General features: G+C 38.6%; 1 protein-coding gene across 1 annotated transcript in view; it reads left to right on the forward strand.

The window, feature by feature from the left end:
- The first annotated feature begins 4,204 nt into the window (after nucleotides 1-4,204).
- Nucleotides 4,205-17,388, forward strand: part of adam12b (ADAM metallopeptidase domain 12b) — a 184,268-nt gene continuing 171,084 nt past the window's right edge. The window contains exon 1 of the mRNA XM_051646093.1: nucleotides 4,205-4,593. Coding sequence (XP_051502053.1) covers nucleotides 4,482-4,593 — 112 coding nt within the window. The 5' untranslated portion in view covers nucleotides 4,205-4,481. The remainder of the gene's footprint in view (nucleotides 4,594-17,388) is intronic.

The raw sequence follows: 17,388 nt of genomic DNA on the forward strand, positions 1-17,388 counted from the left end.
TTTACTCATTTAATGAATAAGTATATAATTATTTACTTATTTAATGAAAGAATGACATTTTTGGACAAACTTTTCCTTTAATAGTTCAATCTGAAACGAGCAGCTCATGATAAAAGTTTGTTTCCGAAACTATTACAGTAACTTTTTCTAATCTGTACTGGAATGTGCAAGTTATTCTGTAGCAGCTGACTGAATGCACAATCAAAGATAGCCAAGGACAAGGGAACCAGGCAGAAAATAAAATGAATACCTCTGAGGGGGAAAAAGCATGATAGTCTGATGTGGTTCGAGGACAGATAGCAGGTTATCATTGCTCCTAAAGGAGATACCTACCCAAGGGGATAGGCAGAGAGAATTCTGGGTAATCTGCAGATTACACATTTACTTCCCCCTCATTTTTACACCACTTGACCTGAATGGACAGGTGCTCTGACAAGGATGTTGCTTGGCTGGTTGCATTTTAGTTTAAAGTTTCCTCTTTTTTTTTTTTTTTTAACAGAAACTTTTGGATCAGATTCTTCAAAGGCACAGTGACTGAGAGGAGTGCCTGTTCACCAGATTCATATCGCCCTCTCTGTCCTTGCCTGAAGCAAAGAATTGAAGACAAGCAAGACTTCTGTAGCTCCCTCCGGAGAACAAAGCATGCTTTTCTGATGCATTGTTCCAAATATAAAACACCTTTTACTGGACCTAGGATGAATCCACACAATGTAAAAATGTGTCTCTGTGCCCTGTTGTGTCCATTAAAATGAAAAGATGTGTGCTGTTCAATAGGCACTTTTTTTTCAAGAGACAATACACTGATAGAAACAAGAGATTCATACATTTCTCTGTGTACAAATATGTACTGTATTACATTTACTGAAGACCTGTGATGAGATTCTAGACCTTAGACTTATTTTTCTGTATTCTCTTAAAAATGAGTTCAACCAGATAAACACTACAGAAGATAGTGTGGGAAACTAATTAAAATGTGATTTTAAATATAATTAAATATTATATTAAATATATTTGACTCTATTTTTTCATGTTTTGTGGTGCAAATAAAATGAGCACAATGTCACAAAATATTAAAATGGTAATTTGACCTACAGGAGTCATTTGCTGAAACAGATGGCCTAAATAATGTGCTTTTTCACATATTTGTTCAAAATAATAATATATGCAAAATCAAACTTGACATTTCTTCACTAATTATTATTATTATTGTATATATGTGATTGTTTGAGTTCATGGGCAATGGAGGAGTCAGGAGACAGCGAACAGTCAATGTGAGTATTTTTATTATTCTTTCAGCGTCCCAAGGAATATAAACAAAAAGGGCTCTTGGTGGCCAACATACACACAAACAGGTTCTTAGTAATATAAACTCTTCACACTCTTAGAAGACATGTGATGTCGCTCTCTTTCTCCCTCTGACGCTCTGGCATGCCTTATCAGGTCTCCCTCTGCCATCACTATATTATATATATATATATATATATATATATTTCCTTTGGTTCTGCAATGATTTCTCTCATTTATCATAAGTGTTTTTAATATATTCAGTGTACTCAGTATATGTTTATATGTTTTTCTCTAGTTCAAATGAATTGACCTTATCAAGACTATAATGTTTGAATACAGGTAATGGAAAATATAACTGCATTTGCCACCCAGCTTTAAGTGCATTATATATTACAATAAATTACATATAACTTGTTCCACCATTGAAATAATTATTTTTCTTGTAGGTCATTAACAACAGTCTTGCATTCCTTTGTATTATTTGAAAAATTCAGTAATGCTGCCTCAAAATGCATTGTTGCCATCTTTGTACAGTGCCTGCCTTCATTCAGAATCAGTATGCAATTATTACCCATATTATAATTTGGACATAGTGTGCTCTTTCTGTAATGGAAAATTTCAGCTTGTGGAGCAGCTCAGTACTGTTAATATGATGTCAGATGTATTATAAAAAAGAGAGGGGCATATCCTCTACAATCAGACCTTGCCTTTGCCCTGGAAGTGTCAGGGATTCTGGTGCAGAACATGAAATTTGGCGAAATAAAATTCCTGAGGGAACAGTGTAGTAGGAGATGTATTAGTCAGGAAACTCAGTGACCAGGTTTTAGATGACAGTTTGGATGACACAATGATAAACCAGGGACAAGTAACATTTTAAACAGTGTTAAGGATTATGTGTTCAGCAATTTCCATTCAGAGAGGGTTGTGATACCTTGAAAGCCTTGTCAACCCTTTAATTGGGATGTAGCTATGGAGTTAGAATTGTTTCTAATTCAGAGACAAATGGAAAGAGATTCACAAATAGAAAGGTGGTTCACAAATAAATTGAATGAGATCCACAAATAAATGTAAGGAGTTCACAAAAATAAAGTGAATTCACAAATAAAAAGAATGAGATTTACAAATATATATTAGGAGTTTCACAATAATATATTGAATTCACAAATAAATAAAACGAGATCTGTAAATAAAAAATTATTTACAAATATATTTTTTTTAACTCACAAACACAACCCTGTCCAGCATTCATTTGTGAATCGCATGCATTTATTTGTGGATCGCTTGAAGTGCATTCGTTCTATCTTCAACCAGTCACGCTTCATTTTACTATCTGGGTGGGACCAGAGTCACAGAGCTCTCACAAGCATGGAATCAAGCACATACAGATATGCTTCAAGGCCACAAACTTTTAAAGAAACGGATGCCATCAGAGGAATACTGTGACTTAAGGTTCATATAATTTTCTCTCGAGACATGTGTAGTGTCTTGTTAAATGTCGACAGCTGAAAATTGCCCATTTGTAGAGTGTCCTGATCGTTAGCAGTACAGCTAAACTGGCTGACTGTATGAGTCTGCTATTTTAATTTCAACCAAGTTTCTTGACTGAAACTCCTAGCTACATAATGGAAAATGTATGTATGTGTCGTCAAAACCTTTACTCTTTATGTTGCATGGCAGATCCAAACAGACACACTACTAGACACTACAAAAGATCAGTAGTACAGATAGTGCCTTATAAAACATGAATCATATTAGATGATCTTAGGAGCACAAACCATAAATTAATACCCTATGTTACACAGTGTACAAGATCTGCTATGCCAATAATTTGGATTCACATTATGTTAATGTATATATATATATATATATATATATATATATATATATATATATATATATATATATATATATATGCAAAAAAATAATAATAATGATTAAAATAAAAAACTGGCAGCTGTGGTTGCCAGAATAATTATGTAAAAAATACAGTAAAAATGTAAACAACTTTACAGAACAACCTGTACATTTTACAGTTTAAAACTGTTGTAATTTACATGAACACACTGGCACTTTAAAAAAAAAAAAAAAAAAAAAAAAACTTGATATTAACCTTCTGAAACTGTAAAAATCTGCTTTTTACTTTATAAGGTATTGTTAAACACCGTAGAAATTACAGAAGAGCACATGATGGAATGAAGTTCATCAATAGTGGCTCTTCCAGGAGCAATGACCAATAAACATGTAGTGACAGTGCTCAGTATCACTCACACAAACACTAAACACCATCAGGGTAATACATATGAAATTAAAATAATGCAGTGAACATTAACTAAACTACATTAAATATAAAACAGAACACCCCAATGTATGTAACTAATATTAAAAATAAGAAGAAACATAACTATTCCCATAAAATATACTAAAATATGATGGGTCATGTAGGGAATTGTGGGAATGCCCAATTATTGTTTTTTTTTACTGTAATTTTAACAAAAATGTACTGTAAAAAGTACATGTACTCTCTTGTTAATCATAATGTACATTTTTACCATTAATTATATGGGAAAATCACTTTTATATCTTAAAAATTCTTAAATATTTACATAATTTTATTGTAAAATCTATTCTATTGCCTTTTAAAATATTTTTTCTGTATATTTTACAGTTACTCGTTAATCAACTGCCGTTGTTTTTTCTGTAGCATTTTTACAGTCTTTTACCATTAAAATTATAGAAATTTGTTACAGTGTAGAAACAATTCTAACTCCATAGTAGCCTACTGATTCTGGATCTGTAATCTCATGGCTTTAGGACCCTGCAGAGCAGCTCAATAAACACGTGGAGATTCAAGCAGCGCGTTTCTTCTAAAGAAAAACAACACTTTACCATTTACTTAAGCACCAGACCAAACCGTATCTGTCCATATCTGCTTGTTTGCTCTCTGCTTTTGTTTACCTTGTGTATTTGTGACATAAGGCAGTGTCAACACTGTAGCTCACAATATTTGAGCAATATCGGCTTTGGAAAGTTTATTTGACAGCGCTGTCGCGGGTCATTAGACCACCCTCCCCTCTCTCCCCTGTGGATTTAATCGTATTGCAGGAAGTCCCTCACATCCTCTCCTCCTGCGCTGTGTATGTGTGTCTTTCAGTGGCGGTATACTATGAAAATCTTCTCATAAGGATCCGGGCATCATGAGCATCTACCGGCGCGCAGAGAGTTGGTACCTCATGAGCGGATTTGGCGCTATTGCGCTGCTGATAGTGGGACTGACCGCTGACAGCTCACCTCAACACTCACCCGACGGTAAGAGGCACACTCTAGTTACATTAGTGTGTATGTTACGGTCTGTTAAATAATAAATTACCAAGTAAAATTTATGAAGTACACGTACTTACACTGTAACTACACATTTATTATGGTCATTGCATGGTAATTACTTACAATACCATGTACTAGGTGTAACATGGGCAATAAAATGTACTTAATTGCTTAATTAAACGTGTGAATGATAAAGATAAGACTATAAATTGGCTATTTAAAATATTGCAGAATTTGACAGCAATTTACATCCAAGGCTTTAAGTCAGAATATTTTAATAGAATGGTAGCTTTACAGTATATCATAAAAAAAATAAATAAATAAATAAATAAATAAATAAAATAGAATAACAAGATGAGTGTTGCTGAATGAGACAAATAATTGACTCTGTGTGTATGAAGATGAACAATAATAACAGGGAAAGCAAAGATGCACGTTTACATGCGTGGGCTTAAAAGACACACCAGTACCATTAAAAGACACTTGAGAGGTCTGAATATCCTGTGAGTTTGTGTGTATCACATTTAAAGTGGCTGTCCATGAACTGTCAGTGTTATAGTCTTGTGAAGATAATCAAACAGATGAGTTGTCCAGCTTACTGCTGATCTCCAGAACTACTACAACTAACACATGGTGGTCTGTACAAATACGAGATCCTCCTATTTCTCTTCATGTATTATAAAGAATATGTTCTTTATGTGAGCAGGGCTGTCAGTTTGAAAAGACTGAAAACTAAATTGAGGATAAATTAATAGTAAAAATATGCATGCTTCCTTTTGGATATCTTAACCTGATAATTTTATTTAGATGGCCCAAACAGAAGCTATTGACCGTAACAGTATTTCCCCCTTGTACTGTATATTTACAAAATGATTCATTGGTCTAAAAAGCTTTACAGTGCATTGAGGACTTCGGTAGTGAAAGACTGCTCTATTGACAGTGGGGGCTGATTCAGTCATATTCAGTTTGCATTGAATGAACGTGCAGAAGTGCTCGCCAGTATTCCGTGTAGCTTTATTAGCAGTCAGTCTGTGGAATTAGGTTAAAAATAAGCTTTTATGTCGGCTTGAGTTGTATTCAGTTCTGTATTCAGTTTAAAGACCATGAGTGGCATAAATTGTGTGTGTGTGTGTGTGTGTTAATTTTAGGTCAGTTAAGGTCAGTTAAGTGTGGTCTATTACCTGTCAGTTTCACTATTCAAGATCATAATACTTTCTTTCAAGACATCTGTCCCACACCTTTCTTATTCTCTTGTTTTCTGCTCTCTCTTTCACACACACACACACACACACACACACACACACACACACACACATGCTGGTGATGGACGTGAGGTTGGTGAGTGTTCAGAAAGACAGTAATTACAGCAAAGGCAGGATGATAATATGTCTTAGAGATTTGATTGCAGGGGACTCTTTAAACTCACTGCAAGATCACAGCTAATGAAACAGAATGCAAACATATAAAGAATCCCTCAAAATCCTCTAATCTTTCTCTCTTATGATTGGGAATATTGCATGGTCATCATCCTCTTTCATTTCTTTAGATGTGTGTCGCTCTTTGTGACTTGAAATCACTCCTTTGTGTATGGGGTAGTAGACATAAAATTTCAAGCAAGTAAATTGTGTTATGCTGTAATTCATCTAAATATAATATAATATAATTTACTGTTTTATTAATATACTATACAGTATTATACAGAATAATATAACTTTATAATATGTTTTATTATTTTTATTTAAATAAAATGTAATATTTAAAAAAATATTACTTAAAATAAAATACATAAAATTGTCACAGTCTGTCTCCATCATCTTCTTCAAGGACTCTTATTTTGAAGTTTTCCACTGGACTACATCACCCATAGTTCACTGCACTAATCACTTCCATCTGTTCATCGTCATCCTCACCTGCCTTCCATTCCCTCATTAGTTTTCTGCGTATAAATACCTTCTAGTTTTGTTCAGTCTTTTGTTAGTCCTTGAAGTGTTGCGTTGAGTTAATGAAGTGTATTGCTAAAGTGTTTCCTTGTTTTGTTATCTTGTGAAGTTAGCTCCAGCGTTTGTTCTATTCCAGCGTTATAATTAAAGGATTTAAAGATTCTACTCCTGCATCTCCTCTCTTCCTCTTCCACTCCTAGACACCAACGTTACAGAAGGACTCACCAACAAAGAATACGGATATACTTACCTGCTCTTCCAAACGTCCTCTATTGCAGCGATCCCACTAATTCTCCTCTCCTACAAAGTTTCACCTCGATGAGCACATCACTGAGCATGGAGCCAACAGAGTTTTTCATGGAGCTGTTCAGAAAGGATCTTCCCCTCTTGGAATACTCAACCAAGTTCCATCATCTTGCTGCTTCGACATCAATACCGGACATACCTCAAGCCCATTTATGGAATGGGGTTAAACTTTCACAGACCCACAGCACTTCCGGAGGCGGAAAATCTTTCCTTGGCGAATTATATCCTAGCCACCCTGAATATCCATTACCCTTCACTTTCATCACATTTGACAGAGATGTTGACTCCTTCCAGGGCCCCTGTCTCCAAGGTAACTCCTTCCATTCAATTCCCCTACATTTGTTTTTGGGGGGGGGGCTCATCTCCAGGTTCCGGTGGTCAATTCCCAGATGCAGTCAGCAGTAGCGACCACAGAAGTTGCATTTCCCCCTTATGCTGTGCATTATGGCGGGAACCCCAGGCCACAGCCAGTGCCCATGCCTGCCACGGTTAACGAGCCAGTGCCCATGCCTGCCACGGTTTACAAGCCAGTGCCTGTAGCCTCAACTGTCCCCGTATCCATGCTCCCTACTGGCTGGAAGAGAAGGAAAAGGACTCCTCCCCAGTCTCTGCCTATGTGCATGACCACGGAGGTCATTCCCCAGTCTCTGCCCGAGCTCTCGACCGCAGAGGTCTCAACCTGTACTCTCTACCATGGCTCTCAGCCTCGAGCCTTCCTCGTCTCCGCCCTCAGTCTCCTCCTCAGCTCCGCCCGCTTCCCCTGAGCCCCCTCCTTCAGTGGTTCCGCCTCCAGTCCCTGCCCTGTGGCCGCCTCCAGACCCAGTCCCTGCCCTGTGGCCGCCTCCAGACCCAGTCCCTGCCCTGTGGCCGCCTCCAGACCCAGTCCCTGCCCTGTGGCCACCTCCAGACCCAGTCCCTGCCCTGTGGCCGCCTCCAGACCCAGTTTCCCTCATACCTATATGTACATTTTTAACTTAAAAATATTGAATAAAGTGTTTATGGACATTTACAGTATATGCAGACTGATCTCGTAGTGAAATCGGAAACAGGTTGGCTTTACTTGAGCTGAAATCAGTTTGTTTTTACTGAAATTCAACCACTGCCCCCAGGAAGTGTTGTTGAACATATGGGCACTTGAACCTCAGTTTTCAGGTGAAATGCTCACAGAGGGGCACCAAAAGTGAGTTATAAAGCAAGTTGTTTTTAGCTGCAAATGATGTAGTAAAGAGTAATGCTTTGTTTTTTTGTTTTGTTTTTTTAAATCTATCCACAAACCAAAACCTAGCCGTCAGCGAAGTAAAAATTTAATCTTAGAGGGAAAATGTAAGCCGAGTACACTCTTTACTGATTATGCAATCACGATTACTTCCTGGTTTCAACACAGGATCAGAATTCAAATTTCTTATGCTGTTGATGAAACACGCTCATAGTAGCACCTCAGGTGAAGTTAAAGCCGATGTACGTAACTTTTTATGTGTTAAAATACTTATATTCAAGCTTAAAATGCAGAGAATACTATTATCCATTCATAGGTTAATTTTTTTTCAAATTGTTAGTACTGTCATTCTGAGGCACTTTGAAAATGTCTCAGTTTGTTTAGAGCGACCCACTTAGACCCGCCCCAACAACGTTACTCAAACAATGGTGTGATTTGGGGGCGGGTCTGTCTCTTTGTTTGATCAATGCATATTCAGAAAGCTGTTTTGAAAGTTTATTTTTGCAATTCCATTTGGTGGCGCTACTGTTGCAGGAATTACATACTTCAGCTTTAAACAAATTTAAACCAGTGCAGAAATGTCTGAGGGGAGATGACGGTTGTCAGTAACTCTTGCATAATGGGACCCATGTCAGTGAACTGGAACATTTGGAAGCAACATGCTGACTTCCTGTGTGATCTTGTTGGTATACAGTATACGCTACACATGCATTTTGCATATGAAAGGAACAGATTCTCTCACTTAGCCACTAGGGTGCCCTATCTTGAAACAACACCATTTATGTAAAGCTTTACTTTGATTTTAGAGACCTGTGTGTATTTGAGCATGTGCACCTCAAATTTCCACTTGTTAGCACCTCATTCCCAGCACTGAAAAGCTCCTGAAGTTAGCAGGGCTGACATGGTTTCACAGTATCACACGTGACAGAAGAAAGACCCAGAGCCATTAAAATGAAATTTGTGAAAGACCATCCATCTATGTCTAATATGTTTCTTGTGCTTTAAGACTCCTTACAGTGTGTGTGTGTGTGTATGTATTTGTATGGTGTTTATCCATGGTTGAAATCCTTATAATCTGGTGGAGTGGGTGGAATTTCTGATCCAATATTCCAGTATTCTAATCGTAATCCCAAATATCTGAATTCCATATCCATTTAGCTCTTGATTGAAATGGCTACTTATCAGCCAAAGTTGGCCTGCGTGACCAAACTAGTCTCAATGGCCAAAAAGCTCAGAGCTAAGAGTTTGAGTCGAGAGCAACAGAAAAAAAGAGAGAGAGAGAGAGAGATTGGGGATTCAGGAGAGCTAAAATAATGTTCAGTTAGATGGGAACTGCCATTAAAATCTTCCCCTCCTGTATGTGTATGTTTGTCTTTCGTGTTGGAAAGAGATAGCAAGAAACTCTCCTGTGATGTTTTTAGAATAATATTGTGTGTGGACGACTGGAATGACGTCACCACAGAAATCTGTAGGGTTAGGAATCGTAAGGAATTTTACGATTCTGGTTCCGATTCCAGTTCTTTAACGGTTACGGTTCCTTAACGGTTCCAGTAACGATTCCAGTAACTCTTTAGTACTTTTTAAAAATAATTATTTTGAAATGAGAAATGCAATTCTTACTGCATTTACTACCCTCTGCTGTCTGTTACCAAATAATTAGATCATTTCAGATTTATACAGAGCAGATATAACAAATACAGTTCTTGTAAAAGTTGTGTTTTCAAACTTTTTAGAGACATAAATACAATCCAATAATAGATCCTTACTCTATTTTAAATAAATCTAAACCAACACAAAATGTGATGGCATATTTCATTAATTCATTTATTATTTTACAAAATTCCACTTATTACAACAAAGCTTGTGTATCCTTAATTATACATTGTCATATGAACAACCAGTCAGTAACTGCACTGCTTGATTTAAGAGACACAGGTCATCATTAAATAAACATTAACAGTTCCAGAGACAGTTTAGACTGTGTTTTGTTGCCTAATGTTTTACTTAAGGCTTGTAAGACTTCAACAGTTCTTATTTAATTTTGAGTTGGACATTCATAACATGCACATCAGTTTAAGATTACTTGTATACTGGAAGTGCTGTATGTTTCATGTTGAAGATTCAAAAGAACCGGCTCATTAAAATGGTTCTTTTGGGATCGGACTATACCGGAAGCCAGGGCTGTAGCTAGAGGGGTAAAGATGGTAATGATTCTAGGGGCCCACAGGTCCAGGGGGGGCGGAGCCCACAGCAAATTCAAAACTGTATTTTTAAAGTGGAAAGGGGCCCAAAGCAATATACAGTCAGGGGCCCTAGAATACCTAGCTATGGCCCTGCTGGAAGCACCATATGTTTTGCGCAGTTGATTCAAAAGAACCGGCTCCTTTGAATAATGATTCAGGAATCGAAATGCACTGGAAGCGCATTTGTTCCGCGCCGTAAAAAGAGCCGGCTTGAGACTCTTCGACTGGAAATTAAATACACTGGACGATCTGTGTGTTTTTATGCTGTAGAGTCAGTAGAGGGCAGCGCTTCTGCAGAGATGCACTGCTGGAAACATTGTCAGTGTATTTGAGGATGGTGTTCCAGCCACATCGGCGGAAAATTGCACACTGGAGAACCAATAACAGAACCGAAAGTCACAAAGATCATACAATTCCAGTATTTTTTAAAGAAAGAACCGGTTCTTGGTTCCCAACCCTAGAAATCTGTCACAGTTTTACCACACCCTCTTAAGATGGACCACGTATGTGTGTCTGTTTTATGGTTGGAGGTCTGTCCCAGCACTCATGTGGGTTACGACACTGTGGCCTTGACCTACATGACCAGTCCATTCTGTATGGAAGGGGTGCTTTACCTCCTGGAGAGTGAAACACACAAACATACACAAGACAATTATTCTCATTACACACTGACATTCAGCATGGGCTTTAAACCAGATAGAAAAGTGCTTTGTATTGGAAAACCTTTTGTGTATTGAAGTAAAGCTTGTTTTATTTACAGGACCTGACCTTCATAACAAATATGTTATTGGATTAATTTCTTTAACCAACAAACCTCTCTGCCCACAGTGATTTTCTTCCTGACTGCTCCCGTTCCTGCAACCCGGCATTTGTTTTCCACATAGAGCAAAACCATACAAATAGAAAACAAGTGTAAACAAAGAACATTTTATTTTTCTGTTATTGCTATTATAAGATGACATGTGAAAATGACACCAATTTGATTTGTCTGAAGTTGGTTTCTTAACACTAAATTGACCATTTTCTAGTCCGAGTTTCACATCCTTTGATGACACAGTGTGCGCTTTGCTCTGCCATTCTTCTGAAGCCCCGTTGACTACCTGCCTGCTCTAAATATTGTATAGTTAAATGCACAAAGTGTGTGTACATTTATTTTACGTTACATAAAATAATATTTACTGGGGTTTTTTTTGGGGGGGGGGGGGGGTTGCATTAATTAATTAATAAAACAAAAAAAGAGATCCACATCGGATTATTCAGGCTATTCTCTGACTGCCTGCTCCCTTCCACATCTCATGGAAGTACCATCTGCTCCCGCCTTCAACTCAGAAATTTAATCCTGCACCAAAAGAAATCTAATCGGGTCCCACGGGTCCTAGTCCAGGGTGCTTTTGGTGCACACCCGGGTTTGAATAACGTAAAAGTTTGCTGTTTTCCCGAACCTGGTTGCGCACCCACGTACCGCACCTGAGTTTGCTTAAAAAGGTTCTGCGGGCTCGCGGTAGACAAACGCTAACATTCTTCACATCATTGCACATTCAATGCATCCATGGCAGACAAACACAAGTGTCGTTCTGTGCATGTATAGTTTTGGTGTTAAATCCAAAGAGATGAATACTTATTAACACAGTGAAGCTGATATCTTCTTTCAGATTAACATTTTTTATTGATTCATATATTAACAAATAAAAGCAAGAACATTTACAAACAGAATCAATACTTAACCCCCTCTATTACTACCCCCACCCCATCCCCAACCCCACCCACAAGAACACCCCAGTGATCCCAAATGATTATAGACACACAAAAACAAATATTAAAAATAAAATATATTAATCACACACATAACATCTACACCTCTCTCTCTCCACTGTCCCTCCCCGAGAGCCCTCCAAAAATGCCAGATATTTGCCCCACTTTCCCACAAACAAGTCCAGATTACCCAATCCTCTAGATACCGCTTCTTCAAAAGATGCCACCCTCCCCATCTCCACACACCTCTCCGGAAATGATGGCGCTCCATCCGACTTCCAACCCCTTAAAATGACTTGTCTGCCGATCATAACACTTGTCAGAACCCAATTTTTTATACATTTGTCCCCCAAATTTATGACCGCCCCATCGCCCAAAATACAAAGTCTGGGGCAAAGTAAAACTTGAGTGCCCAAAATGTCACACAAATAACTCTGAACCCTCAACCAAAAATCTTGAATCTTAACACACCCCCAAAAGACATGAGTTGTGTCTCCAACTTATAATTGGCAATTCCAGCAGGTGGGTGTGTCTTAAAGACCAAGCCTATATAATCTAGAAGGGGTCCAGTAAAATCTATGTAAAATCTTAAATTGCATAAGGCGAACCCTTGCATCTCTAGATGCAGACTTGACATTTTTTAGAATCCTAGTCCACACTCCTTCCTCCAATACCAAATTCAAATCTTTCTCCTATAATCTCTTGATAGAAGTTAAAGCTCCATTCCCCCAGACTCTGAATTAGCAGGGAGTAATACACTGATGCCTCATGACCTTTTCCAAAAGCAATAATCACCTCTCCCAAAGCATCTGCCACCTTAGGGGGGTGTGTGCTACTCCCAAAAACCGTACAGAGCATGTGGCACAGCTGTAAATACCTATAAAACTGAGATCTGGGAATTCCAAAATGATGACCCAAATTCTCAAAAGATCTCAACACTCCACTCTCATACAGATTTCCGAGTGCAGTAACCCCCCTCATAATCCACTCTGACCAACAGATAGGGGACTTATTGATACATAATTTGGGGTTCAGCCATATGCTTGAGGCAACATTTAAATAAATGTCCGAATTAAATACTCTGGCCACTCTTGTCCAAATCATGTGCAAATGTGAAATAACGGGGTGTGACTTAACTTCTCTGGTTAGTTTGATAGAAAGGCTTTGCAATGGTGAAATAGGGGCAAAGACTTCCTGTTCAGTACAAAACCAGGGAGGGGCACTTTCAGGTGGAAGCGACCAATGAGCCGAATGCCTGAGACCGAACGCATAATAATAAAACAAAATCTTGGGTAGGCCTAGCCCACCTTTGTCAGTCGGCCTATGTAATTTGTTGAAATGTAGTCTGGGACGTTTACCATTCCAAATTAAGGACTTCGCTATGCTACTGTATCAAATTGCTTAAAATAAGAGTGGGGGACATCTATAGGGAGTGACTGTAGCAGGTAGTTGAATTTTGGAGTACAATTCATTTTAATAACATTAATCTTCCCAATCATCGATAAATGTAATGAAGCCCACCCAGTACACATTGCTCGAAAACCTTTTAATTAAAGGGTCAAAATTAACTCTAACTAAATCAGACAAATTTGCTGGGAATAACATACCCAAATACTTAATGCCCTGTTTGGGCCACTGGATGGTGCCCAGCTGGAAGGCCGTTACTGGACAGTACACTGTAAGAGCCAAAGCTTTGGATTTAGACCAATTGACTTTGTATCCTGAGAACTTGGAAAAGGTATTAATAATTCTGTGGAAACAAGGCATAGATCTAGTTGGGTCAGAGACAAATAATAAAATATAATCTGCATAAAGTAGAAGCTTATGTGCCATACCTCCCACAATCACCCCTGGAAAATCATCCTCCTTTCTTATCGCGGCTGCAAATGGTTCCAGGGCAAGACAGAACAATAATGGGGAAAGAGGGCAACCCTGCCGAGTGCCCCTATTCAGAGTAAAATAATCTGAAATTTTGTTTGTACCGCCGCTACATGGTGTCTATAAAGTAACTTAATCCAACCAATGAATGTACTCCCGAACCCATACATTTCCAAAATCTTAAAAAGATAATCCCATTCTACCATATCAAACGCCTTTTCAGCGTCAAGTGCGATGGCAGTGACCGGAGACTGATCATTCGCTACTGACCACATGATATTGATGAAACACCTAATGTTATCAGAAGAGCTGTGGCCCCGAATAAACCCCACCTGATCTATATGTATAAAAGATGTCATAACTTTACTTAATCGGTTAGCCATTTGATGTAACATTTTTACATCTAGCTGGATCTAAAAAATTCAGCAGCAAAACCATCTGGCCCCAGAGTCTTGTCTGTAGGTAAGGCCTTAATTACCTTGTCAAGCTCCTCCAAGTTTATCTCAGAATCGAGAATTTTTTTGCTCAGTCGTCAGTTTAGGGAGTTCTAATGGTTCCACAAATTTTCTAATATCTTCATCAGTAGACGAAGACTTGGAACTATAAAGATCAATATAGAATTATTTAAAGACATTATTAATATCAATGGCTGGGGTACAGATTTCACTACCAGCAGATTTCACTGAGGGAATGGTAGAAAAAGACTCTCTCTGCTTTATATATCTGGCCAAAAGCTTCCCTGCTTTGTCCCCCAACTCAAAGTATGACTGTCTTGCCCTGAATAAACAAAACTCCACTTTCCGTGACAAAATAGCATTATATCTGTATTTCAATTGGGTCAATTCTCTCAGGCCGTCAGACGACATTCTGCACTTTAGCTCTGCCTCTGCACTTTTAATATTCCCTTCCAACTCCACGAGTTCTCGGGCTTTGGATTTTTTGGTAAATGAGGCATACTGTATGATCCGACCTCTAAGAACTGCCTTAAGTGCCTCCCAAGCCACGGCCACAGAGGATACTGAAGACCAGTTGGTCTCCATATAGACACTGATTTCAGTCTTTAACATTTGTTAGAAATCAGGATTTTGCAAAAGGGATACATTAAAGCACCAACTATATGATTTATTTTTCTCCGTAAGTGGCAACATCTCTAAACTCACCAGGGCGTGATCTGAGACTAAGATGTTTCCAATAGAGCAATCAACAACAGATGAAATGAGGGTCTTAGATATAAAAAAAAATCTGTTCTAGAATAAATCTTATGGACTGATGAAAAAAATGTATAGTCCCTACCAGAGGGGTTCAAAAGACACCAAATATCCAACAATCCGTACATTATACCTTCGGCTCCTATTTTCAAGATCTTCCAATTTTTCCAAAATGTTTCCCACTTCTATTTTGGTTGTGAGTGGATTAGCGGATAATTCCCTTTACGATGACTCCAGAAAATCGATCCATTTCTCAACATCTGCCACTCTTGTAACCAACTCTTGTTTCCATCGCCATAATCGATCGACATATTACAGCGAGATCTTCCAAGTCAGCAACAACCTTCGTCAGCATCACAGACATGTTGGACAGTTGACGCTGGATTTCTTCTCTCGTCGCGCCATCCAAATCGAGTCCCCAGTCTGCAGGCCTGTCAGTGGTTTTAACTTGAGCACATAAGTGTCTTTTAATGTCTCCAGAGCCTGAGGATTTTGACTTCTTTGCCATGTTTACCTCACAGAACAAATATGTAACTAGGTGTAATGGATCTCACCGGATTATAACAAGAAAATAATTTTAAAAAGAGCAAAGTGTGCAGAGCTCGTCGCTCACACGTCTGCTCCTCGCATGGCGTCACGTGACCTCGAAGCTGATGTCTTCTTAAGTTTTTATGTAGTTACAGTGGTAAACAGCTGCCGCTTGTACTCACGTTGATGATGCAATAGGTCCACGATTCGGACCCTAATAATATAATGTGAACAGGTGTGCTCTTCAAGTGGAGTTGGAAAAATCATAATTATGAGTTCCGAGCACATGAATGACCCAACAAAGTCTTATTTACAAGTGGGTAACTCGGAATTTTAGATTATACCCAAGTTTCCGAGTTGGGACTTTGGAAGGGTGTGTCAACACAACCTTCTTTGGTTCCCACTTTAATGCATGATATAACAAATGCCCTAGTTGGAGGTACAAGCTTCCCAGGTTCACAAGAAGGCAGCAAGAGACCAGCAGGGGCAGGGGGAAGAAAATGACTCGGGTTCGGTCCAAGCAATGGAACCAAGTGTGAAAGCACCTTTAAACTGTTAGACCAGATAATCACATGGCTTCATTTCTAGGATCTTGCACATCTAGTCAGTTAGTCACTACACAAGTATGTATATGATGCTGCTTACTTCATGCCTGTGGCACATTTATATGTTATATCTAATATCGCTCTCATATATTAAAGGTGTAGTATGTAAGATTAATGACACCTGTGGCCATTAAGTGAACTGCAGCCAGCTACCTGTTGCTCGCGCTCGCGCTCGTGCACACACTCCATAGGGACACGAGCGAGCAAGCATCAGCCAAAACAATGACAAAATGTACAAAGAGACTGAACGTGATCCACCGGCATCATGCTGACAGATGAGGTAGCATAATTAAAATTACACAGTTATGATTGTTTTACTACAAACTTTGAGACTAAACTACAACTACTTATCAGCTAACATAGCATATTGATACACACATACAGCTACATACTACCGAACTATACCAGACAGTTTATTGTTGCACTACACTGTTATGTTGCACTATTGTATGTTTTGTATGTCATATGTTGTACTACGAATAAGAAACCAGCATATTTACTTAAATTTATCCTGTATACCTGACTTTAGTATAAAGAGAAGATCGTTGAAATTATTTGAAAGTTATGAAGCAAGGTAGCTTGTAATTTGTCAGTGTTAGCAGGCAAGATCAAGTTAGCTAAAATTACACAGATCAATCCTCATGGCACTATATTTCACATGCTTTGCAGTTATGTAAGCTTACCTGTCCAATAAGAAGAATGCCAATTCAGGGTCAGTTTTGATCCCCAAAAGCGAACGGAGTTCCCTCCAGGAATCAAATGCCCTGCCGATGTTCACTCTAGTTTTTGCTCGACCACAATCACGTTCACGCTTAGCCAGACGGGATTCAGTAGATAAATGTTTTTTTTTTTTTGGCTTACTCAGAGTTTGTGTAGGAGTCGGTGTTGTGCTGGGAGCCGGATGTTTGCTGGATTCCATCTCTAAGATAACGTTACCTAGTATTACAGTTTGTTGTCGCTGTTGAATAGCAGAAGAAAAGCTATTGCTGTCTGAGGCAAGGCTCTCGGGAGCGCGCATAAACGTCACATCCTTTGGATTTGGAGCGACCTGCTCCCTTCACATGAAAATCAGTCTACAGGCTTTAATAGGCAACTTAGGAAGTC

The sequence above is a fragment of the Myxocyprinus asiaticus genome, chromosome 20 (assembly GCF_019703515.2).
Source record: "Myxocyprinus asiaticus isolate MX2 ecotype Aquarium Trade chromosome 20, UBuf_Myxa_2, whole genome shotgun sequence".
NCBI lineage: Eukaryota > Metazoa > Chordata > Actinopteri > Cypriniformes > Catostomidae > Myxocyprinus > Myxocyprinus asiaticus.